Source organism: Indicator indicator, chromosome 3, assembly GCF_027791375.1.
Source record: "Indicator indicator isolate 239-I01 chromosome 3, UM_Iind_1.1, whole genome shotgun sequence".
Taxonomy (NCBI): Eukaryota; Metazoa; Chordata; class Aves; order Piciformes; family Indicatoridae; genus Indicator; species Indicator indicator.
This window is the reverse complement of record NC_072012.1, coordinates 31,821,683-31,847,093: the sequence shown is the minus strand read 5'-3', so window position 1 is coordinate 31,847,093 and position 25,411 is coordinate 31,821,683. Positions and strand designations below refer to the sequence as shown.

Here is a 25,411-nt window from a genome sequence, read left to right as displayed (position 1 = left end):
AACGATAGGTATGCTTTAACTTAAGCCACATAAAATAAACATTATAAACTCAAACTCTGTAATTAAATGTGCTCTTAAAATTCTTGACAAGTCATTTGCAACAAAATCAGTCACCTGAGAGGGAAACAAGCTTTTTAACTGATGTCTATTAGTCTAAAATATGATTCTAATATTCCTGCTGCAAAGCCAACAGTACTGAAAATTTTAAAAAAAACCACAAATCATAGTTTTACGTCTTTTGGTTTTGCTCTTGGTTCCCTTGCCAGTATATTGTGTTCTAGTGGGCCAAAAATTCCATGTCATTCACTTTCATCATCTTCTCCTATTCATTTAACATTCAGAATATTCACCTGATTGTGGGACCAAACTTGTAAATACTTTTGACTGTCCAGTACATGTTCACATTGTGCATGTGCACAAGCACTGGCAGGACTGGGCTCCAGCTAGACAACTGTTAGTAAGACCAGATGTTGAAGGATGGTGTGTAAATACAGTGGCAACAAAGTTCTTTCACCATTACTGGCCATGGCAATACAGAAATCAAAGTGTTTATCCAAAATTGTTCCTTTCCTAAAATTGTTCTCCTAAATTAAGCCATGATCCAAAGAGTGAGCAAGTATATTACATCTTCCTGAGCTACACCTGTACCATTTGAAATATTTCATGCTTGTTTTTAACTATTACAAAAAACTTAGTGTCCTCATCATTTCTTGGAGATCTTTTTTGCCTTGACAGATTACCCAGAATTAATGACCTGGTGTTTTTTCTACTGATAAAGAACTTAAAAGTTACAGAAAAAAAATAAATATAGTCATTCTCTTTGCAGAGTCAGCATACTTTTGGAAAGTACAAAGGTGGTTCAGGTTTTTTTATTTATGTTTCTATAAGCCAACTCATATTTAAAATCTAACTTTCAGACTGGTAGCCACTTTTCACACACACATATATATCTATAAAAATGGCTGAAGATGATTAATAGTAAATAAATCCTAAAAAGTGCTGGAAAACATTATTATGGTACTTTTAGTGATGACAACACATTTCCTACTTAATAATGTGGACCTTATAAATGCTTGAGTTTCCTGTCAGTTAATCAATAAAATCAAACCAAACAATTTTATGAGTCTCATAGACTTTTTAGCAGTCTTCTTAAGCCTTTCTCTTGATAAAAACATTGGCATCATTGCAAAACTGCCAGCAGACTAAGGGCTGTAATGCTGTCCTTCAGAGTGCCATGGGGCAGGCTGAGCAACATGCTGTCCTGCTCGACTGAAGGTTCTATGGTGAACACAAAGAGAGAAAAGCATTCCACAGAGAAACTAATGCAGTTATAAGGACCAGAAATAAACCCAATGAAGAGTTAAAAATATAGATAATCTGGCTAAGGTTAAGTCAGTGATGTTGCTTGTATGTATAGGCTTTCTCCAGCCTAAGGACTAACATTAAAGCTAGATAAGAAAACTGATCCCAATATATTAACAGGAAAATTACCTTTTGTTTCCTTTAAGATTATGTCAAAATATTTAGCTGCTTGTTATTATGGAGATATATATTGCACGGCTGTAACTGTTTTCCATATAGTAATTGTAACTTATATAAACACTTTTATCCATTTGTTCTGTGCTGTGGAATTTGATTTTTTTTACTTTTTTTGCATTCATTCCCTCATTAGACACTGAAAGAGTTTTATCAGGTAAGGAATTCTTTCACTGCATTTTTTTTTTTTTTTTAGCAACGAAGTAGTTATAAAATATCATAGATAACTGGGCATAAGGTTGTGGTTCTTTTGATGGTGAGTTATGGTATTTTAAGACATTTTATGTGTCTTAATATTTACTAAAGTATGACATACTGGGGTTTTTTTTCAGGAAATACAGAGCTGTACTGTAGATCTAGGCATTACATCAGACAGCTCTAATCACCCTGACAACAAGAATAAGAATCGATACATAAACATTGTTGCTTGTAAGTAATTTCATCATTTGTTGTTTTGTTTAAGATATAATTAAAATATAGGTATATATGTTATTAGAGATAAAAACAAAATACTGTGAAAGCTGTGGCTATTGTTCAGCAAAATGCTTGGGGAGGACTAGCATGGTATTTCACATCTCTTTGAGTTAGTCCTCTGGCATTCTGCTGCTTCGACAGGCATGTGTTAGCAAGACGTATTTATGTCTTCTGTGATGACCCAAAGGGAGTTAGGAGATTTCATTATAATGCCATTACAAAGCCAGAGAAGCTGTGTTTTCATTGCCAAAATTAATCCATCTTTGATCTGGAATAATGATGATTTATCCTCTCTAGGAGCTTCACAATCCCTGTCATATATAAATACAAGTGTGCTGGGTTTATGTTGTATTGTGCCCTGCCACGATGTAACTCACCAACTACATTAGCCAGGACACGTTTTCCCATTGCATCACCCTTCTTTACTACCCCAGGTTTTGCTTTTCTAAAACACATCTTTTCAGTTTAGTTAATCTCTCTTTTAAGCTATTGCCTCTGTGCTCTTGATCATTTTGGTGGGTTACGATAGCTTTCTTAACTCTATAGCATTTCAACTTTGTTCTAGTAACAAGAAGCTCTGCATTGAATATATGTTCAGCATCCATTATCACTACGGTTTAATAGAAAAAAAAAAAAGACAGCATCAGCCCATCTGATGGAAGACATTGTAAACCAGCAGCAAGAAATCCCATTCCACCTGGCTGAACATTCCTCCAGAGTGAAGGAAAGTCAGGGATTTTCTTCTGCCACTCTGTGTTTGCCTCTAGAGTGAAGGAAAGTCAGGGATTTTCTTCTGCCACTCTGTGTTTGTACCCAGTCATACAAAAGGGGCCAATCCAGCAGCTTTGTTATCAAAGGGCAGTGATCGAGCACCTTAGGGCAGCGCAAGTAGCAAGAATTCCCTTGTGCTGCTGTACCCAGTCTCCAGTCCATATAATCAATGCAGGGTACAGAAAGCTTCAGCTCTCCCCAAGATAGCCACTGCTAAAGCTCTTCATCTGACCAGCTCCTCCAGGCTTCACTCCCCACGCTTCACTCTAATTTTGAATGACTTCCTAAACACTGGTGCCTGCTGTCATTTGAGACATCACAGGGCAGCCACAATGCTTGTCAGGCACAACACAGGACTTAAAGAAGACCCGTGCACCTTCACAAGGTGAAGCTGTAAGGGAGTATGTCACAGTGCCTAAAATGACACAAGGTGCCAGGCAACTAAATTGTGAATCTCCTGAATCCTTGAATTTGTTTATTTTTCTACAAACACGAATTTTTAATCTGATTCATACACTGATCCAAGCACAGGATCTTTCTTCTATGATTGTCACTGTATTAGTCTTAAGTATTGTAAAAATCCATTGGTTTCTTAGAAAAAGAATATCATTCTTGCTGAAAAGTATGCTTATTTATTATTTTCTTCCTTCTTTTACTACAGATGATCACACTAGGGTTAAACTAGCACAGCTTGCAGAAAAGGATGGAAAACTGACTGATTACATTAATGCTAACTATGTTGATGTAAGTGCCTTTTCTACCTGCCAGCCTTATCTGTAAATATTGATGTATGAAGGTAAATGGACTTAAGGGGGGAAAAAAAAGGTTAAAAAAATAGTAATAGTACAATATCACAGATTTTGTGAAAAAAGCTTTAATGATCTAAATTAAGCCTACAAAGCTAAACCACAGGTAAATTCCTTCTTGAATCCCTCTTGATATTGTAGCAGCTGCAGCTTAGTGAAGAGCTTTATGAAATAAAAAATGTTCTGTCACATCTGAGTTGTTTCAGAAGCATTTCCTATCTGAATGATTGTTCTTGTATACACTTTTGTACATGGTAAATTCTTCTGTCTGAGGTGATCTCATGACAGCAAGATGCCATTTGGCTGAGAGCCTCACCAAGGTACCATTTATTCAGTTTTCATTACCCAGTAATTTACATGTGAATGATCTTGATTCATTTTTTAAACCACTATCATAGCAGATGTCTCATAATCACTATCATGTCAACATTCTGCTGGAACACGGGCACTTGAACATATATCTTGTTTGTTAGAGTAATAAATATTGACATAACAGTGGCGTTCATGTGTCATCTGGCACCACAGGGTTTCTGCAATTTGAGTAGTTATAAATTCAAAAGTACTTGAAAGCTTTTGAGACTCTTTAAAAATAGATACATAAAGTGTCATGTACTCCTCCCAACCTCCTTTTGCTTATGGACTGTGATTTGACAAGTGTCATTTGTTATATTTCAATTTAGGGCTACAACAAGCCAAAAGCCTACATTGCAGCTCAAGGGCCACTAAAATCAACAGCAGAAGACTTCTGGAGAATGATATGGGAACATAACGTAGAAGTTATTGTGATGATAACTAATCTCGTTGAGAAAGGAAGGGTATGAGTACCTTTGTCTATTACTTCTCTCTTTCATGTTGATAGACCTACCTCTAGCAGATTCCTTTCTCTCTTTTAAAAGCCTAGTTTAGGCAGTTATTGAGCAAAAAGCAGGAGTTTCAGTATTTGCTTCTGCTAGGATTGGCTATAGAAGTATAACTTTGAGGATTTGTAGCACAAAACTAAAGAAAACATTTTAACTCAATTGTTAACAACAAGTCTTGAAAACACCATGTTCTAACAAACAAAACCAAATTGTCTTATGCTGGAAAAGGGACTTCTTGTATATATTTGGGAGTGGACCTTGCATGACATTCTGCTGCCAGTCTGTTCTCTGTCATTCTCTTTCTTGGGGGTACCTTATACCCTGGAAAGGAGAATGCCATAGTTCAGGTGAATTTTTCTGGATATTCACTGGCTGCTCTCTGTCAACATATTGTGGGACCCACAGTTCCTTTCCTACTGCATGACTAGATACACTTTTGTCCAGTGAGACAAAATAAGGTCAAACCCTGTCACAGGATGTGTGTTTCTCTGGCTGTGTGATGAGAATATGCATATAGCATGGGGTCACATGGGGAGATTTTGCTTCACACTTGCCACACCCTGGCAGCAGTGCCTGAAATAAATGTAAGTTTTGTCATGTGACAAATTAAGCATCTATTACATGGTGCAGGCACAGCAAATGCAGACTAGGGCCACTCTGGGAGTACCACTTAATTTGTGATGTCATGCTATAAACATGTACTTTTCTAGTACTCCTAGAGAAGGCTATATGGCTGCCCAGCCAAAACAAACTGGACATCATGGCTCTTTACTGTGTATTCTGGTCACACTTAGCATCACTGTTAATATACTCTACCCATCCTATAAACCAGCCAGAAGCCACATACAAATCTACTAATTCAAATGTATTCCTGTTGTTCCCAGAGGGTGTCTGTTACTTTCTTTAGATTTTAGAGTGCCCACAGAATGGCAAGTTCCACGATATTAGAGTGCTGTAGCTCTGATAGTATGATTCAAACCTTTCTCTTTTCAAGTATTCCAGATAAAGCATCTTTGCACAGCCATCTCTCTTTACAGCACAAACTAAATACACATTATTTGTTCTCTTGTGTTGAAGATCATGTCTATTACAAATTAGGGTGTTGATAGTCCCTATATGTTTTTCTGGTTGACTGTGTTCTTAAATTTGAACATTTCTGCTTACTAGTTTGACATTTTGTTTTCTTTCTCTTTTCCTTTGCTTTTTACTTGCTTTCTTACAGAGAAAATGTGACCAGTACTGGCCTGCAGAAGGTAGTGAAGAATATGGAAACTTCTTGGTTACTCAGAAGAGCGTTCATGTACTCGCCTATTACACTGTGAGGAATTTTACTCTTAGAAATACCAAGATCAAAAAGGTTTGTGGAATCCTTAAAACACAGTTGGGCAAAAGGGAATGTTAAAAGTTGCTTAAAATATTTTTTAAGGCAGTTGACAGTTCTTTTCCATTATATATGTAAAGCTGAATCCTGTTGGCCTCAGCCAGCCAAGATCCTTGGCAGCTTTTGTTAATTCAACCAGATCAACAAACTACGACACTGTCCTGTAGTACTGGTGCAGTGTAAGACCATCAGGGAAAAAGCAGTGATCACGTTTGAGAGTTCATGTGGAGGGACCTTGAAAGATTGTCTACTCCAACACCCCTGCTACAGCAGGATCACCTAGAGTAGGTCACACAGGAACGCATCCAGGTGGGTTTTGAACATCTCCAGAGAAGGAGACTTCACAACCTCTCTGCACAGCCTGTTCCAGTGTTCTGTCACTCTCACAATGGAAAAGGTTTTCCTTATGTTCACTCCTATGCTCTCGCATTGCCCATTGCCCCTTGTCCTATCATTGGGCATCTCTGAGAAGAGTCTGGCTCCATCCTCCTGACACTCTCCCTTCACATATTTATAAACATTAATGAGGTCACCTCTCAGTCTCCTCCAAGCTAAAGAGACCTACCTCCCTCAGCCCTTCCTCATAAAGGAAATGTTCCACTCCCTTAATCATCTGTGGCTTTTCACTGGACTCTTTCAAGCAGTTCCCTGTCCTTCTTGAACTGAGTGGCCCAAAAATGAACACAATATTCCAGATGTGGCTTCACTGGGGCAGAGTGGATGGGGAGGAGAACCTTTGTCAACCTATTAGCCACACCCCTTCTAATACATCCCAGGATGCCATTTGCCATCTTGGCCACAAGGGCACGTTACTGGTTCATGATCATCCTTCTGTCCACCAGGACCCCTAGGTCCCTTTCCCTTACACTCCTCTCCAACAGGTCAGTCCCCAACCTATACTGGCAAATGGGGTTGCTCATTCCCAGATTCTGAAAGTTTTAATTTATTTCAGCCACCTAAATGGTAGACATCTAGTCTCTCAGCCTTCCTCTACAATTATTGCACAACATCCAGCCCTTACTGTCAAGTAATTTATTCTTTCTATTTTAAGAACCAATCTTTGAATGAGATAATCTCTCTGAAGTTATCCCTGCCTCTAAGTTGCTACTGAGGAAGAGAACTTAGAAAAGCAGCCTACAGAAGGCTATTTCTCTTGTAGATCAGTAAAGCTGGGTGAGATGAATCTTACTCCTTCTCCAAAGAGAGGAGCAGAGTGTCAGAAAGAGCAGTTATAACGCGTTATCCCTCCAGTGCTCCTAATCTTAATGGCGTTCCAAGGGACTGTGCCAGATCACTTTTCTATTCAGTGGACAAGCTGATATGGCAGAAACACAGACCCTTCCTTTTCTCTTTGAAAGGTGGAATAGTCACAGCTATGTGGCATATTATTAACTCACTAGGAACAGTACTCATTTAAGAACTATGGAATTTAAGACCCTAATTCAAGATACGGAACTGAAATTCTGAAGAGCTGCTGTTCAGATGTAGGCTGCTTACATGTGGAATTATTTTTCCATTGCAGGGTTCCCAGAAAGGGAGGTCTAGTGGACGTATAGTAACTCAGTACCACTATACCCAGTGGCCTGACATGGGTGTTCCAGAGTACACGCTGCCCGTGCTCACCTTCGTGCGGAAGGCATCGCATGCCAAGCGTCACGCTGTGGGGCCTGTTGTGGTTCATTGCAGGTGTGATTTTTACTGCCATAAGGTTCACTCCACTTCTGTTTTGCAGAAAAAGGAATTTTTGAGTGGTGGGTTAAGCAAAATTTCACTCTTAGATTTAACAATTCCGTATGGAATAAGATTAATTTCTTAGCTGATATTTCTGTCCTTGGCAAAGCCAACTAATAAACTGTCTATGCCACTTCTGTAAACCTCCACAATGGCTGTAAATGAGATGCTGCTGCTCTGTTATTTTTTGTTGTTGTTCTTTTTTTTTCCTTTTTATGTTCTTGCACTTTTCTATACTACTCTCTTGACTCCTGTGAGCTGACAAGATACATATATAGCAGTAATTGTTTCATTTCTGCAGATAGGATGTTTTTGGCTCATGCTTTCTTTGGTGCAGGGATATTCTGTAATCCTAAAAGAAGCTCTGTCTGCAAAAGAAGACTCACTCTATTCCTGGCTGAATTGCAACTCTGCTGTTTTTAACATTACTCTGCATTCTAGCAGTCATTTGTATTGAAGGAGCATTCTGGGGAATGGTTTGAGGTCTGCATGTGCTGCAGTGTGCAGGCAGGTGTTCTGACAGCGCTCACTAAAACTGGGCAGCTCAGGGAAAATTGGTTAATAAGGGCTTGTAGGGCCTGGAATGACTTCACAATGCCCAGCAAGGACCGGGTTATTGTAAAATATATAAGCAGGTTCTGGTTTTCCACTGTAGTACCTCATCTTTGATGGAACATTTGAAAAGAGAACCTCCTCATGAATTCTGTCCTTCTGGAGCTGACTCTGAGGAAGCCAACAGGTAAAGTCATCTCACAAATGCTGCAAATGAAGATAATTTTCTTTCTGGGATGATCTAATCTGACTGAAATCTGTTTTTATCTTGGAAAATGGAAATTCCACGTTTTGATTGTTGTGCTGCTATTTAGATCCTGCCTGTTCTCAGGAAGTTCAAATGAAGAGTTTCCCCAAAATATCAAGTCTGAGATCTATGCCAGCAGGCTGAGAGATCAGTACATTATAAGTCAGTTAAACTGAGTTTTTAAAATGTGAACAGTGGTAAGTTGTGTGGCTTCAGTCAGACCTCTCCATTGGGTCATGTATAGCTCACCTCTGTAGGAGCTTTTGGTTCATCTGTCCCCATGCACTATGGAATTTCAAAGGAGTCATCTCACATTAAGAAATATAACTGCTCTTTATCTTTACAGGCTGTATGGAGGACACTTAAGAAGAGCTTCATGAAACTTTTATTAGCTATTTTTATGTTTCAGTACTTTTCATGTTTCATGTTTCATAATCAAATACAGATGATGTCTGGGAATCTTTATACTTTCTTGTGTTGATAGCATGTTGATAACCTGGACCTTTCAGTTTTGTATCACATTTATTTACACAGTTTATTAACAGCAATCTGAGCTCACAATACTTATGCTTTGTGCCACCTCTGTGAAAGAGATGAGATAACTGAATCAGCACATGTGGACTGAGCTTGGATCAGCCCATAAGGGACCATGTAGAACCAGCACATTGTTGCTGTCAACTTACATGTACCAATACATATAATGTTTCCTTGTATCTTAGAAGGGAATTACAGCTGACTAGTTCCCATATATGACTAGATAAAACAACCTCTTGACCTTATACTCCCTACCCAGATATTTTATGAAAGAAAGAGTTAGGTTTTGATCTTCCTATTATACAACTGGTTTTGTGCTAAATGAGTCAGACTTCATAACAGGATTGAGTTGATTAACCCTTTCATCTGATCTTCCCTTTTAAAAAAGAATTTCAACCACTGTTTGCCCTCTTGGCTGTGTCTGGAGAGTAGTAAGCTTTTTCTTTTACAGAGGTACCTTCAGCAGCTCTGCCACTTCTGGGGCTTTTCATCAGTCCAATATCTTCAAAATCTTCTGTATCTGTAAAGAGTGGCATAATGCAGCATTCCTTTTAAAGTGGTGTGTGTTTCAAGGCAAAAGAACTCAGGCTTGTAAACTGTGCCCAAAATTCTGACATGGCACTCTTTCTAGATATCCTTGACAAAGTATCCTAAGGAGTGTCAGAAGCCTAAAACTGCAGACTTGCAGGAAATCCTTTAGTTCTGTTTCACCTGATACTTCAAAACTTCATAATTTCTGCTTTAAAAGTCTTTTGAGAAAATGATCTTTAGATCTTTTCTTGTGCAGATAAAAAGATGAGTTGGATTTGTCCTCATTTCAAGCCTTGAAAGTTTAGCAAAATAATAGAATCATATAATAACACAATTTGTAGAGTAAAACCTTCCCTACATAGCAGCTTGTTGGAAAAGCTATGAGTAAGAAACAGTTCTTTTCATTATTGTTTTACTTCAGCTCAAGACTATTTTTTTGTTTTATAGTGCTGGTGTTGGAAGGACAGGCACATACATAGTGTTAGACAGCATGCTGCAACAAATTCAGCATGAAGGGACAGTCAACATATTTGGATTCTTAAAACACATTCGTACCCAAAGGAACTACTTGGTGCAAACAGAGGTAAGACTGAAATGTATATAATGAGAGACTGTTACAGACTATATTACAGACTATTTCTGTTTAGAGGAGGAGATGTGGTACAGTCTTCTTTTTGACATCACCAGACAGACTGACAACCAGTCACCAGACCAGGCTTCCCCTTTTGCTTTGCTTTTTTTCATACAGACATCCTTCTAAGTTCACTTAGAGCTATGCACTATAAGTTACCTATCTGTGGACTCTAGTCTGTTTATTAGGGAGGTCTCAGATGAGAGGAAGTCTGTATGCATCATGCTGCCTACATTAGCACTTTCTTGGTGTTCTTGTCATAGATTTTTTGAAGGAAACACCATTGTTAGGGGTTCATATAGTCACTGAATCTGATCAAACAGTTGATATCAGGCAAAAAAGAGTAGGAAGAAATATTGTTTCAGACAAAAGGTTATCTACAGTTGCTTTAAACTGAAGTTTATATATGGAATAGTGAAAGATCAGAAGAAAACAATAAGGACAACAGCAGGACATTTAAAAGTCTCCTTCAGGTTTGGGGAACAGGTAGTTAGATTCTCCATTGTCCTTCAATAAACAAAAAGGTAATCAACAGCATGGGCACTTGTTCCAAAGGATGTGAGAGAGAAAACAGAGGATCATAGTAGGAACTATGGAAGTGATCACTTTATTGCAAGAAAGGCATGGAAAAATCTCATGACAGCCTGACTTGAAAATTTGATTCAAGGCTATGCTTGCATTTTTAATTGTTCTGTGAAGAAGAGATACCACAGGTGGTGAGGATTTGGTATTATAGCATAGATACATTGCGTGTGTAGTTCAATTGTGCTTATAAATGTGTGCTATCACTGTGGAGGGACAGCTTTCATTGTAGAGGGTTGCTTGTGAGAAAACTCCTACAGCAGCATTCTGTGAGGAAATACTGACCTTGTCAGTGGCAGCTTAGCCAGAGATGTTCAGAGGAACCTGAAAGTGCTTGGATGTTTGGTTTTGTTTTCATAGGAGCAATACATCTTCATTCATGATGCACTGGTTGAAGCAATACTCAGTAAAGAAACAGAAATCCTTGAGACTCACATTCATGCCTATGTTAATGCTCTCTTGATACCTGGACCAACAGGGAAGACCAAACTGGAGAAGCAATTCAAGGTGAGCTCTCAAAGATAGTAGCATGAAAAGATTTAGGCTTGCAAGCTTGAATTACTTAAAAGTATCTCAACACAGGAACCTTCTTTCGCTTTTGCTATCGAAAATTTTACTGATGAGCCTACATTCAGACCAATTTAAGAAATGTGTGCAGTCAATGAGGACAAAAGAACTATTTGCATATTCTTAAATAAGGAATGTAAATTTTGGAAAATCTAGCTACATGCCTTTGCATGAAGATTCCAAAGGTAAAATAGTATGAAAAATGTCATTCTAGTAAAAATGTGATGAGCTGTATTGGTTATCAGCATATTCCCCCATTGTGCAGGACAGGGTAACAGACAGACTTCACTTCAGTAAGCACACTTTGGTTCTTGTGGCCGTGGAGATCAGTGTGTACATGCACAGGACTTGCAGTGACCCAGAGAAAGAGATAAGCAACAGCTCATTGGCTCATGAGAAGAGTTAGCAGTCTGGCTCACTCACAGGGTCACTTATAGAGGAAACGTGGAAAATCCTACCTTTTCAAATTAATTTGAATCCAGAGAAGTGAAGCACAATTACATGTTATCCAGGTTGTATATCAAAACAAACTTTGCTTTCACTAATTTAAACAGGATTCTAATTCTAAGGATTCTAATTCTGAGGAGGACTGCATGGGATAGCATTTATTTATATGTCACAGGTTTAGAGAGCTCCTAAGTGGGATATCCAGAGATGACTTACATCAGGAGTTACACCGTCTGTGTCAACAGTGCAGATTTTTCTGCACAGACATTTACTGTTTTCCAAAACTATTTAAGCAAAAACAGCTGTGCAGGCAAAGCAGAAATTACACCAGGATGGCACTAAGCACTGGGGGACTGGGTGTGGAACAGCATAAAGTGGCATTTCCTTTAAAGACATGCTTATCAGTCCAGGGCACAAGCATCATTTGAATGGATAAAACAGTGAACAAAAAAGATTCTGATGACTTGCTAAGTAGTTTAACCTCCATTTAAGAGAGACAGCTAACTTGCAGTACGTGCACCCTTCCATTTAATGCAGCTAATGAAGAAATGGCTTTTGTACAGTTGCCTGATTTTTTTTTAACTTCATTATTTCAGTTACTGAGCCAGTCTAACACACAGCAATGTGATTATTCAACTGCACTCAAACAGTGTAACAGAGAAAAAAATCGAACTTCCTCCATCATTCCTGGTAAGCTTGTTCTAACGAGCTTCTCAGCAAAATGTGTATGAACTGTGCATGTCAAACCTTTACTCTTTCTTCACCAAGAACTGAAGACATCTGCATTGGCCTGAAGCAATGTTCTGTAAAGTACTTTTAGTGAAGAAATTAAAGAATGCAAGCGTTATACATAGGAAGACAAAATAGACAGCTGGATAACATTTTGTCCTGATTGATGATGGTGTCATTTGTATCAGATGTGAGATAATTGCTATAGTATATGAGTCATTGCAGCATATATACTAGTTTATGACTTTTTGTTTTTACAGTGGAAAGATCTAGAGTAGGTATTTCATCACTCTCTGGCGAAGGGACAGACTACATCAATGCTTCCTATATTATGGTGAGTCAATTAACTTTATTGGTGAAAAACGATGTCCCGTTGTATAGCTGTTTTCAGAGCTGCCATGCTTCCAAATTAGGGTGGCACAGTCCTGACTTTGAGATCTTTCTTCTTTCTGAAGAGCTGATTCCCCCAGGGAGTGCGATTGCTGTTATCGCCAGTTTTAAGTTTGGCTAAGTACATTTCATTTTTGCCAATCAATAGAACCGGAAATCCCATCATAGTTTTAAAAACTGATAAAGCTAAATGCCACTGATGGAAGGATCTTTTGAGATGAACTAAAAGTGTTAACTAACAAGTTGGACAGAGGGGTTGGACAAGATGACCTTTGAGGGTCACTTCTGTGAGTCTGTGAAAGTTGGGGTTTAATGACTGTAGGTGGTATCCCTTCCTACCTACTCACCATACAGAATTTTTGCAACTAGCATAGCCCAAAGCACCATAGCTCCATCAGCTTTCCTTTATCTTTTTTTTCCTGGGTTTTCTTTTTCCCCTTCATTAGCCAAGAGAGTGGAGTAAATGCTTCCCAGACATTCAGTAAAGCTCCCTGCAGTGCTGTGTATGCATTATGCTTCATCAGGTGCATTAGTGCAAAGGAACTCTCTTTTGTGGCAAGTTACCTGGGACATTTGTACAAATTAAGAGGCTGCTTGGGATTTTTGCAGATCTTTCAAGTATTCTTTTATTTATTTCAGATTGTCAGCTCCTTTGGAAGTCTGGCTAATGCAGAATAATTAGCATATGTGTGTGAGTTAATATATTTTCCTTTTGAGTTGGCTGTTGAAGTCTCTGCTGATTTTTTTTTCATCAAGTGTTTTTTTAAGTTTTAGAAATGGTTTCAATGTAATTGAATTTATTCTTTCCATCTGGAAAATACTGCTATGAAAGTTTATATTATTCTAATAATTGCAGGAAGTCAAAGGAGACACCAGCCTGCAATTTATTTTCTAGACTTCTGGCTCTGCCCACTGGAAGCTTCCTTTAAAAGCTGATAGTTGGTCATAATTTCTGACCAATTGTTGATTTTGTTTTGCAGGGTTATTATCAAAGTAATGAATTCATTATTACCCAGCATCCCTTGCTCCACACTATCAAGGATTTCTGGAGAATGATATGGGACCATAATGCCCAGCTAATAGTCATGCTTCCTGATAGCCAGAATATGGTAAGTTTTGTGGCTGATTGCTGTGGGTTTATGTATGAATTTTATTATTGTTACCATTTTGGAACATGCAGGACGTGAGGCAGTATCTTAGATTTTGGGGAGGAAAATATTAATAATGCTGTGCTGAGTGCAAAATCCCCAAATCATCTAGTGGAAATGGTGAAATCCTTGTCTAGGCAGATTGCAGCTGGCATGAATTGAACCATTACTGTATCATTTATGAATAAAGACAAACAGCAGAAGTAGCTATTAAGCAAGTTTAGTTTTCTCTCCAGGACTTTTACTTTAGTTTAATATGGCTTCTTCAGCCATTAGTAGGTACAAAGAGAAATATGAGGTTGTTTCTCTTGCTCATCTCCTAGAAACAAATGTTTTGCGGGGATTTATATGACTCTAAATAGCATATGAATCTCATGTCTTCATCCTGCACATGTAATATAGTAATAAACACACATGGTTTTCAGTTACTAGAAATGCAGGAATATCTGCAGGCTTCTAGTTTGGTGCTTAGAAAAATCTTGCAGTGTGAGAGAGCATCATGTTTGGTAATGAGTGTGGGGGAAAGCCATGCAAATGCTGTGGACAATCTTGCATAACTGGAAAAAGATGTACAGCCAAGGCAATGTTTTGGTTTTTTTTTTTTTTGTCTTCTCATTTAGTAGTTTATAAATATTACACTTTCTACAAAAGAGATGGAGTTTTAAGTTAACCCTTGTAATAAGGGAGGTTGTTATGCCAGGAGATGTTGGTTCATTATGATCCCAGGAAGAAAGGCACTCAAACTCTTTAAAATATTATCTAAGATGCTATTTATTAGAGGTCAGTATAGATAATTTTACATTCCTTTGGATGCTGGAAACTCCAAGATGTGCAGCACTGAACATTTCTGACCAAGGTATATCACACTATGCAGCTCCTGAACATGGACAGACACTTTGATTTAATTTGAGCTGGCAACTAAACCTAAACAGCTGCTCCCTCATCCTCCCCACCCTAGTGCAACAGGGGAGAGAATCAGAAGAGTAAAAGCAAGGAAAGTTGTGGGTTGAGATAAAGACAAAAGCTGCACATGCAAGCCTGCAGGCTCCTCTATTACAGTCAACCAGCTAAATTTATCTTGTGGCCATGGGCTATGAGTAACACAACACAGCCTGAAGGTTAGGCTGAACATGTGGCACAGTGCAGCATAGCACATATTGACTGTTACGTGGGTCTCTTTCTTCACAATGTACAGTGGTCTTCTGCTCAGGATCACTAGAGGGGCTCTGAAAATCATCACTTCTGATGTTTGTAATCCCACTCAAATTTTGATTTGTCAGTTTAGCTGGCTGCATTGATTGCATGCACAATGGATTGTTTGTTATGTTGGGTTCAGTTTTATTTTAAGAGTTAAATAGTACTCACTTCTATGGTTTCTTTCTCTCTTTTTTTCTTTTTCTTTTCTGGGAGGCTGAAGATGAATTTGTATATTGGCCGAACAAAGATGAGCCTATAAACTGTGAGAGTTTCAAAGTTACTATGATTGCTGAAGAACACAAGTGTCTGTCTAATGAGGAGAAGCTCATAATCCAAGATTTTATTTTAGAGGCTACACAGGTAACACTGTCATAAATGTGTAAGTCAGACTTGATTTGTTAAAGGTAATGCCTACATTTCGTTACATTTTCTATGGTAAATGGGTGATAAATTTCTATGGCCTTGAAATACTCAGGGAAGGAGCAACCTCTATAGCTAATGTGATGACACGGGCAATAGGTGTAGTTCAACATCCACAGCTGTGGGATTCTGTATCTGGAATACGAAGCCAGACTGGGACAGGGTGAAGGATAAGAATAGACAGTAAGCCTTTCACCGAGTTGATTAATGTTTTTTTTTCACTCTTTTAGGATGACTATGTACTTGAAGTGAGGCATTTTCAGTGTCCAAAATGGCCAAATCCTGATAGTCCTATTAGTAAAACTTTTGAACTGATCAGCATCATCAAAGAGGAAACTTCCAACCGTGATGGACCCATGATTGTACATGATGAGTAAGAACTAGACATTTCGGTTTGTTTTGATGTTTTTTCTGTAGAATCATCCTTCCAGCTAATATAGAGTGGAAAAAGAAACAAAGCACAAAGTCTTCACCTCACAACAGTGCTGCTGCTTCTGTTTCAGTTGCGTCAGCAACAGAAATGTCTTTATTATACTTCAGTGTTCTCATTTCAGTTCTATCATTTGGATGCTCTGGGTGATTGTTGAGAGGATATCAGTCAGTACTTCATTGTCAGTTATTGAAAGAAGTAAGACTTTTTCAATGAGGCACCTTATCCTTCTCTAGCTGTTTAAAAATGGCCAAAAATACTGACGTGTTGAAATGCTGAAGGACCTGAGGCCTTGAGGATTTTGTTAGTAGAGGATTCTAGGGAAATAACTCCAAGACTGGCTTTTAAAAACTCTCCAGAAATTGTAGCCAGGTGCTGTGAAGGTTGTGTTAAGGCACTGCTGGGCAGGCCTGTTTCCGAAAGCATAAAGATCACGCAAGACCAGTTTACCCTGAATTTTGTATTTTCTCCAGCTGTAGAAACCTGAACCAGTTTATTGGAGTTTTTACAGTTTGATTGTTGTTTTGTTGTTTTTTTTTTTCACTTTATAAAGGCATGGAGGGGTGACAGCAGGCACGTTCTGTGCATTAACAACACTGATGCATCAACTGGAAAATGAGAACTCAGTGGATGTTTACCACGTAGCAAAGATGATAAATTTGATGAGGCCTGGAGTCTTTACAGATATTGTAAGTAATAAGCAAAATATGTGCATGTGGGTTTTTTCTGATGGCTGTTATTATTACTATGCTAAGATCTTAGGGCAATATTACTGAAACATCGACATCTTTGTTCCTGCATGAATTAATCCAAACTCTCTATAGAGGTGCTGTAGTGGACCTGATGCTTATTCCAAAACAAAGTATTGCCCATGAAAATCTGTTATGTGTTTATCAAGTGGTCATAATCAAAATGTGCAGAACTACCATCATCGTCATTAAATCTGCAACATGTCATGTAAATGAAGGTTTTAATTCAGCAGGAATAAATTTGTTCTCCACTTAGACCCTGAAGTAGTTACCTTTGTTTTCCATTTCAGGATGGACTTTGATCTTTTGTAATACATTAAGTGGTCATTTGACACCATTGTCAGAGAAAGAAAAGAAAAAATAAAATCCATGAAAAGTGTAACAAGATTACTTACTAAGCCACTGTCATTCAAATGAAAGCTCATCACAGAAATTAAAAAGCTGTGAACCCTGCCCCTCTGGTCATCCCAATAGAAATCTGACTGCTGTAGTGCTACAATGAGTGTAATAAGAAGAATGTTGTAAGAATTAAATGTTAGTGTTGGCATTTTCACATTTTTAACAGCAAAAGTGACATGACACAGGATATGTCTGCCTCTGCCCCGCCCAGTTAGCCCAGGCAGAGGAGTCTGACAAACAATGGAGTGAAAATGGGAACTCCCCAGCAGCACCACCAGGACCTTCATTCTACTTGCCTCAGGAGCCTCTAGCAAATACCTGAGCCCTTTATCTTAGATTTCCAGTTTTCCATCCTCTTACTGCAGATTGTCCAATTAATTGCTTTTTCTACCCCAAATATCTTAGTCCAACCTAATAGTGCAGACCCCAAACCACATTCGTTTAGTCTTATTACTCCTTACTCCTTCCATCATAAGAATTCTTTATCCTCAGAAGAGGAGGCTGAGATGAGACTTTATTGCTTTCTGGTGGTTGTAGTGAGGTGTTCATCGCTTCTCCCAGGTAACAAGTGATATAATAAGAGGAAATGGCCTCAGATTGCACCAGAGGAGGTTTAGCTTGGCTTTACTGAAAGAGTGGTCAGGCATCGGAACAGAGTGCCCAGGGAGGTGGCACAGTCACCATCCCTGAAGGTGTTCAAAAAACGTGTAGACATAGCCCTCTGGGAAGTGGTTTAATGGCCACAGTGGTGCTAGGTTGGTGACTAGATTCGATGATCTTAGATGTCTTTTCCAACCAAAACAATTCTGTGATTCTATATATCCATTCTAGACCCCCAAATATTCCACTGCCCTTTCAGAGCATCCCCTGTGGCATGGTGCAGCACAGCCTTCGCTGTAGCTGCTCTCCTGCTGCTCCCTGCACAAAGCATCCAGCTGTTTCCTCCTTCCCAGCCCACAATGCCATTCGATTGGCTCCTGGCACTCCCCATTTCCCACTACATCAAACCAAAGACCTCCACTCCTCTAGGCAGTGACCTCCTCAGTGAATCTTCTTACAGTCTCGTGTCTCTTCTCACCTCCTCCTCCTGGCAGGATCTTCAAAAACATAGACGGTAACTGCAAGTACCAAAAAGAAAAAGGAAAGAAAACATCTGCCATGGTATAATTCAAACGACAAAACATGAGAATGTATTCAAGGGGGCAAATAGCCAACAGGCAAAAAGTAGACCCAATCCTGGTACAGTTCAGTCAATGGGAACTTTACCTTTGACTTTAACAAGGATCAGATTACCATATTTTTTTTTCTTTTAAAATACAGTTTTCTCTACCTGTACTGTGTTTCTTAATGTTGTGCTTTATAGTGTGTATGGGGGAGCCATTAGTCAGAAAATTAATAAAGTTGCTAAGTAGCATAATAAATTGTGGAGCACAGTACATTAAAAGACTTAATCAGCTGTTAATTAATGTTGAGTAACAGTGTTACAACAAATCTAATGTTATTGTTTCTGACACATAACAACACTGTCTATATCCTCTTTTCTTCTGCAGGAACAGTACCAGTTTCTGTACAAAGCTATCCTCAGCCTTGTCAGTACAAGGCAAGAAGAAAACCCTTCAGCATCCATGGACAGTAATGGCTCAGCTTTACCTGATGGAAATGCAGCTGAAAGTTTAGAGTCTTTAGTTTAACACATCTAATTAAATACACACATGCCTACATCACACCAGTCACAGTCACACCTGGAATTTACCATTACTATTTTCACTTTTATACTTTGGGTTGGGGGAAAATCTGTCCAGTCACTACTGTGTGTGTGTATATATATGTATATATACACACACACACATATATAAAAAAAATCAGATCCCAACCATTGCCCAAACAATCATTCCTGCTACATAGACTTTACTGTGGAACTTTTATCATTAACAATGTGTGCCTTTTCTGGAAAGATTTCTTGTATTGCGTTGTTATGTCGGGACTAATTCGGTTGACTTTTACAGTGTTTCTAAGAATTGAATTGTGGTATGTATTTTCAGTATTAGTTTTTGATTTATTTGGCTTTACTTTTAACTTAAAATTACTATATTTATAGATGTTAGGGGATTCTCGATTGCAAACTTGTCATGGGTTTAGTATTTGATCTGCTGTATTTATAACAATTTACATTTGCTAGAAATACAACTTTTAATATAGTAGAATGTAAATAAAATACTGTTCTTCATAATGTTCAACATTTTAAGGCTTCAATTAGACATTTAGAATAGCAATCTGATACTTCCTGTAAATATTGCTACTTCTGTAGTGATCCATGGACCAAATTTATATTTATAATTGTAGATTTTTATATTTTACTACAGAGTCAGTTTTCTAGTTCTGTGTAATTGCCTTGTTAAAATGATGTAGTCCAGTATGGTTTTATTTTAACAAAGTCTTCTGATATATAATTCTGCATCTTAAGCAATTAACCTTCATATAACTGCATGTGATTTTAACTTTTTGTGGGAAATAGAAATCAATTTGTTTGAAATGAGACGTTTTTATGAGAATAACACCTGTACTTGGCATTGTTAAATTGTTTTTACCTATGGCATTGCAAAAACAAATATAAATATTCCAGTCTGTACTTATGGTTTTCCATGTATGGTAAACGGTCTTCACTGTCATGTAGTAGAGCTTTTACTTACAAGAATAAGGACTCAAGGCTGATATGGAGACAGCTGCTCTTCCCATGGAATCTACACGTTTAGAAGACATTTTTGTAAAACCTTGGAACTGAACTACAACAAAGCAAATAAAATTTAGCTTTAGAGGAGCCTAGACAGTGGAAACTTTAAAAAAAAAAATCATAGAATCACCTGTTTGGAAAATACCTTAAGATCATTGAGCCCAACCATGACCTTACATCTCTCTGTGTACAACTGTTAGACCATGATGTCCCTAAGCACCTCATCCAAACGTGTTTTAAACACCTCCAGGGATGATGACTCCACCATTTCCCTGGGCAGCCTGTTCCAGTGCCCGATGACCATTTCAGTGAAGAAATTTTTCCAAATATCCAATCTAAACCCCCCCTGGTGTAACCTGAAGGCCGTTTCCTTTTATCCTATAACTTTTTACATGAGAGAAGAGGCCAGCCCCCACCTTGCTAAAACCTCCTTTCAGATAGAGAGCAATGAGGTCCCCCCTCAGCTTCCTCTTCTCCAGGCTGAACAATCCCAGCTCTCTCAGCCTCTCTTCCTAGGACTTATGTACAGGATGCCTCACCAGCCTTGTTGCCTTTCTCTTGACACAGTCCATCAACTCAATGTCCTTCTTGTAGTGGGGGGTCCAAACCTGAACACAGTATTTGAGGTGCAGCTTCACCAGTGCTGAGTACAGGGGCACAATCACTTCCCTAATCCTGCTGACCACATTGTTTCTCATACAGGCCAGGATGTCGTTGGCCTTTGCCACCTGCGCACACTGCTGGCTCATACTCAGCCAGATGTTGACCAGTACCCCCAGATCCCTCTCTGACAAGCAACTTTCAAGACACTCTTCCCCCAAATCTTCACACTGTTGATATATGAAATGAGGTGCTAGACTATGAGACAGAAGGACATCTAACAGCTGCTCACTCCTGCTCTCTTCAGCAGTTTCCCTTCTCATGTTCGGCAGTTTCTCAGGATGTGTGAAGGTAGCTCAGCCTTAGCCAAGTGTGCAGCCACGTGCCTGCAGATAGTAGCACTTGCTGCATCAGTTCACAGCAATAACTGATTGATTAATTCAGAAATAGAGGAACCTACTTTTATGACCCAGCACACATTGTTATTTGGAGTTTATGCTTGAGCTTTTGTTTGGGGTTGTTTTGTTGTGTTTGTTTTTTTCCCTGTGGTCCTTGTCATACCTGCATATTTGCTAATTCTGAAGGCCAGGAAGGATGAGACTGAGAGAAGGCTTAAAGATACATATTTTTATAAGACTGTTGAGTTACACATACACTTTCTTTGCAGATTTTAGGCACAAAGATGGTGTACACAAAGGTGTGTAATGACTGCTCATTGAAGAAAGGAGTAACTTTTTTTTCCCAGTGGTCTGGGGGTTCCTTACTACGTCCTTTAAAGTGCTCAGGCTTACCAACACCCTGCACTTGCATATCTAGACTAACAAGGATGGTGATATATAATTTCCCCCTCTCATTACAAAGATATGGAAAGTTTTTTTCTTCCTTAATTTCTAAGGGTGCCCATACTAGAGAGGTTAATTGTGATCTTATTGTCATTTGCAAATCATATTCCATAATCTTCTTGCCATACACTTCTGCTCATAACCACAGAAATATAAGAAACTCTAATGCTAATGTGCTACTTCTCCAGCCTTTTCTTTAGGAAAACTGGCTTGTAATCTCACATTACTCAGTGCTTTTTAATTTTTATATCTTATATTAAAGTATTTGCAGTTTCATATAATTTTATATACAAAGTCTTATTTAGGCCAATTATTTCTACTGTGTTTTTCAAGGCTCTGTGGACCAAAAGCAAAACAGGAATCCTCCTCTCTAAAATCCCATCTTGATATAACTGTTCTTTTCAACCTAAATGTTTTGCAGACATTTTAAAATGATAATCCAAGGAATCAGCTGTCATTCAAGGTTTCTTCCAGAGATGTTTGTAATCACATTCATCATGTTAGCATGCTGACAAGTTATTTAAAACATAAGTGCTTAGGATAATCTCTTTACTCACACATATTGGTTCTGATCTAGGAAAAAAAAATAAGAATCATAAAAAATCTATAATCTTCAACTGTGATGGATTACAGATTTTAATAAATGCGTGTCAGTTCCTCTCTCAGACAGAGGCCATATTCTAATTAATTTTTTTCTTGTAATCCAAGCTACAGACTCAAAAGACGTATAGCCTGCCTTTTCAAACTGGGTCAAGTGTGGAAAAGATGTTATGTATCTCCTACAAGAAGTAGGGTATTAACAATGTCAGTTTACGATTTTTTTTTTTTACAAGCTGCTGTAAGTCAGGAAAGTAAAACTTGATTAGTGAGCTGCTTCCTAAGAAAGCATAAATGAGAGTTAAAAACATAAAGACAACTTAAGTAATTTACTAATATCAGCAACATTTCCATGATTGTGGTGTTGCGATTTAATGCATATGGAAAAACTTTACAAAAGTCAGCAACAAATTATGACTAGAAACTATACAAACTCATAGCTATCAGTACAACAGTGCGTCAGTTAAAGACCTTAGCATGGACTTTGAAGATCAGTTGCTAGGGAAGGTTTAGAGTGGATATTAGGAAAAATTTTACTGAAAGAATCATCAGGTATCAGAATAGGTTACCCAGGAACATGGTGGAGTCACCATCCCTGGAGGTGTTCAAGACGTGTAGACTTTGGTGTATGGTTTAGTGGCCACAGTGGTGTTGATAGTTGGACTCAATGACCTTAGAGGTCTTTTCTAACTGAGGCAATTCTATGACTGAAGTAGTCAGCGATGCTTTTATCACAATGCTTCACCTGGCACAGTTCATCATAATGTCCTAAGATCACAGGTTATCTCAGATGGATAGAGATTTTTTCCTCCCCCTTCTCTTGTTAGTTTTGCAGCCTAGTCACAACCACTGTACTCCTGGTATTTTCCCCTTAAACAGCTTTGTACTTTGAGCTTATGCCCTTTGTCTGGAAGTCACACTTTTGGCTCCAGTCCCTGAAAAGTGATGTATTTTTTTTCTGTAGGAGTATCCAGGGCTGAGAAAGTGTGAAACACTAGGGCAAGAAAGGGAGCTTGCATGTAACTGGGTTTGAGCACCTTCATCTCAGAATGAAACTAGGATCTTACCTGTCATGGAGAGCTGGAACTAGAATAAATTCCAAAATGAAAAATTAAGAGACAAGACAGTGGCAAACAATCTGTTCCTTGAAGCCTGATGTGAATAAACAGCTTAAGAGCCTTTCAGCCCTGGCAGTGATAGCAGAAACCAAACTACATATTCAGCCGAGTAGGGCCCTCCCAGAGCACTGAGATGGACTGTAAGATACTAAGCTTTCATTTCTTTCTGGGGCACAGGGAGAAATTATACATTTACTGTTTCCTAGCATTCCATTTCAGTAGTTGACCTTGTGCCCAAGCACAAAACATGCTAAAAAAAACAAATGCATCATCTTAAGATTACAGCTGAAAATGATGTCTAGGTACATACATATGTATATAAAGATATCTATGGGTGTTAGATGTGGATGCTTACTTGAAAAGTCCCTTGTGAGTCTAGCAAGAAGTATTGAAAGCTATTTCATGTACATAGAGAAGTCCATGTACAGACATCCTTTCAATAAAACTGTTATGGAATAAAACAAATACCATTCAGATACATTAGAGTGTAAAGATGACATGACAATTAAATGTGGGTTTTCAGATTTATTTTTCAAGCAATTTTCTGCATAAGATACAATTAGCTTTTCAATAATATTCAAAGATAACTGAGAAGCCTAGTCTTCATACAAAAGCTGAGCAATAAATTCAAGTCTAAACAAAAAGCAGCATTGCACTGGGGAACAGAAATATTCTGATACAAAATGTTTCAAAAATATTAGCTCTGTTTCTTGAGAAAAACACTCTTTAGTGCTCACTCCTTTTGTGCTCCAAAGCGATTACATTCTTTTTTAAAATTCCCATTTTCTTTGCATACTGCACTTTCTAGGTAGAAAAGTAATCAAGGTGCATGCATATATTTAGAATCACAACGTCATGGTTGTGTCTAGGTGGGGTAAAGGGGGAACTGAATTCTCAAGTGAAATTCTGGCCTTACCAAGCACTGGCTTGGTACATTAGATAAAGATCTAATTTTAACCCTTAATTGTAGACTTTCAATCTGCTTGGGGAAGGAAGAGGCAGCAGAGAGAGCACAACATTCATTGAAGGCTCCATCCATCCTTACCCCAGCTGCATGAATCAGTCATACAACAGATTAACAGCCCTCAAGGTCGGTGAGAAGTAAAACAACTCAGTGGAGCCAGGATTTCATCTGGTACTCAGAACAGCCATGGCTCTGTAACAGAATCCAAATTTGACAGTACAAAAGCATTCAGTGGTTCCATATAAAAAGCCTTCCTCTTTGACAGTAATACCTGCCCTTCATTATCCCTTTTCCATTTGGCTTCTTTCATCTTTCTCTTCATTGCAGTTGCTACTTCATTACATATGCACAAAGAAAATCCAAATCCTGAGTAGCAGGACTTGGAGATCAAAACTGTAGCTACTAGTATAGCTGCTTTTGCTACCAGGCAGAGCAACATCCGGAATTCCAGCCCATTGGGACCATGATACTAGCACTATGTTTCTTCAGGAGGTAAAAGGCTGTGCGTCTGTAAGCAAAGTGCACTTGTGAGCAAAGCTGAAAGCAGACAGCTTCCAGCATCAGTATTCAACTTTAGAAAAGGGGAGCTCCTGGGAGCTGCACAGATACCAGTGCAAATGGTACCAGCCCACAGCATTACAACTCAGAAGACCTAATTGATGAAGTGTAAGCCATGCTTGCATTGCAAGGTGGTGTAGGAATCCCTGAGCAAAAGCCACGGAAGCAGCCCTGAACTGGAAGAAGGCAACTGCTGTTGTCATAGAGAAGCTGCACTCAGGCTAAAGTTCAGTCCTGGGCTGATGCAGCTAAACTGGTGCTAGAGCTGGCACATCTGTGCAGCGCAGCATTTGGCATCAAATGAGCTGGGACATTTGCTAAGAGTCTAATTAGACACTATACTGAGTAGTAGGATAGACTCTCAAACATTTCAAAAGCATGACAGCAAAAGGCTGGAAGCTGACTCAAAACCTAGTGATTTAAACTTCTAAGCCTACTGCATTTCAAAACTGCTTATCCCACGCAGTCTCTTCCCTTTGTAACAGTACTTAACCTGGAGTGGGCACAAAGTGTAACTGGCAAGAGTAAACGTAATTTGGAGCAGCTTCTATGCATATTAACTGTGTTGTGTTTCAGAATGCCCTTCCTAACTGCAGAGCTAGATGCTAGTTTGCTCTCTTCACAGCACAAGGCAAGGCGTAACAGGAGGTGTTTCAACATACTGCAAACAGCTTCCATTCTGTAACAGGTAAGGTTATGGAAGAGGCTTGCTTTAAACTTCCTCCCTCTTCCAATTAATTTTTTACATTCATAAGAAAAGGATTTTTAAAATACTAAGATCTAGGTTTTAAATATTTAACAACTGAATATTTTCAAGATTTAATAGAATCTTATTTGCTAGTAGTACAGGATTTCTAAACTATTCCTTGCATATTGTTATTATGAAACC

At 38.6% G+C, this 25,411-nt stretch overlaps 1 protein-coding gene across 1 annotated transcript in view; it reads left to right on the top strand.

Moving 5' to 3' along the window:
• Window positions 1-18,803, top strand: part of PTPRZ1 (protein tyrosine phosphatase receptor type Z1) — a 108,639-nt gene extending 89,836 nt beyond the window's left edge. Inside the window, exons 16-31 of the mRNA XM_054399978.1 lie at window positions 1,673-1,693; window positions 1,869-1,965; window positions 3,443-3,525; window positions 4,268-4,402; window positions 5,670-5,804; window positions 7,351-7,514; window positions 8,215-8,298; window positions 9,871-10,006; window positions 10,997-11,143; window positions 12,247-12,340; window positions 12,640-12,713; window positions 13,750-13,878; window positions 15,328-15,474; window positions 15,765-15,907; window positions 16,518-16,653; window positions 18,663-18,803. Of these exons, the coding sequence (XP_054255953.1) occupies window positions 1,673-1,693; window positions 1,869-1,965; window positions 3,443-3,525; window positions 4,268-4,402; window positions 5,670-5,804; window positions 7,351-7,514; window positions 8,215-8,298; window positions 9,871-10,006; window positions 10,997-11,143; window positions 12,247-12,340; window positions 12,640-12,713; window positions 13,750-13,878; window positions 15,328-15,474; window positions 15,765-15,907; window positions 16,518-16,653; window positions 18,663-18,803 (1,866 nt within the window). The remainder of the gene's footprint in view (window positions 1-1,672; window positions 1,694-1,868; window positions 1,966-3,442; window positions 3,526-4,267; window positions 4,403-5,669; window positions 5,805-7,350; window positions 7,515-8,214; window positions 8,299-9,870; window positions 10,007-10,996; window positions 11,144-12,246; window positions 12,341-12,639; window positions 12,714-13,749; window positions 13,879-15,327; window positions 15,475-15,764; window positions 15,908-16,517; window positions 16,654-18,662) is intronic.
• The last annotated feature ends 6,608 nt before the right edge of the window (window positions 18,804-25,411 follow it).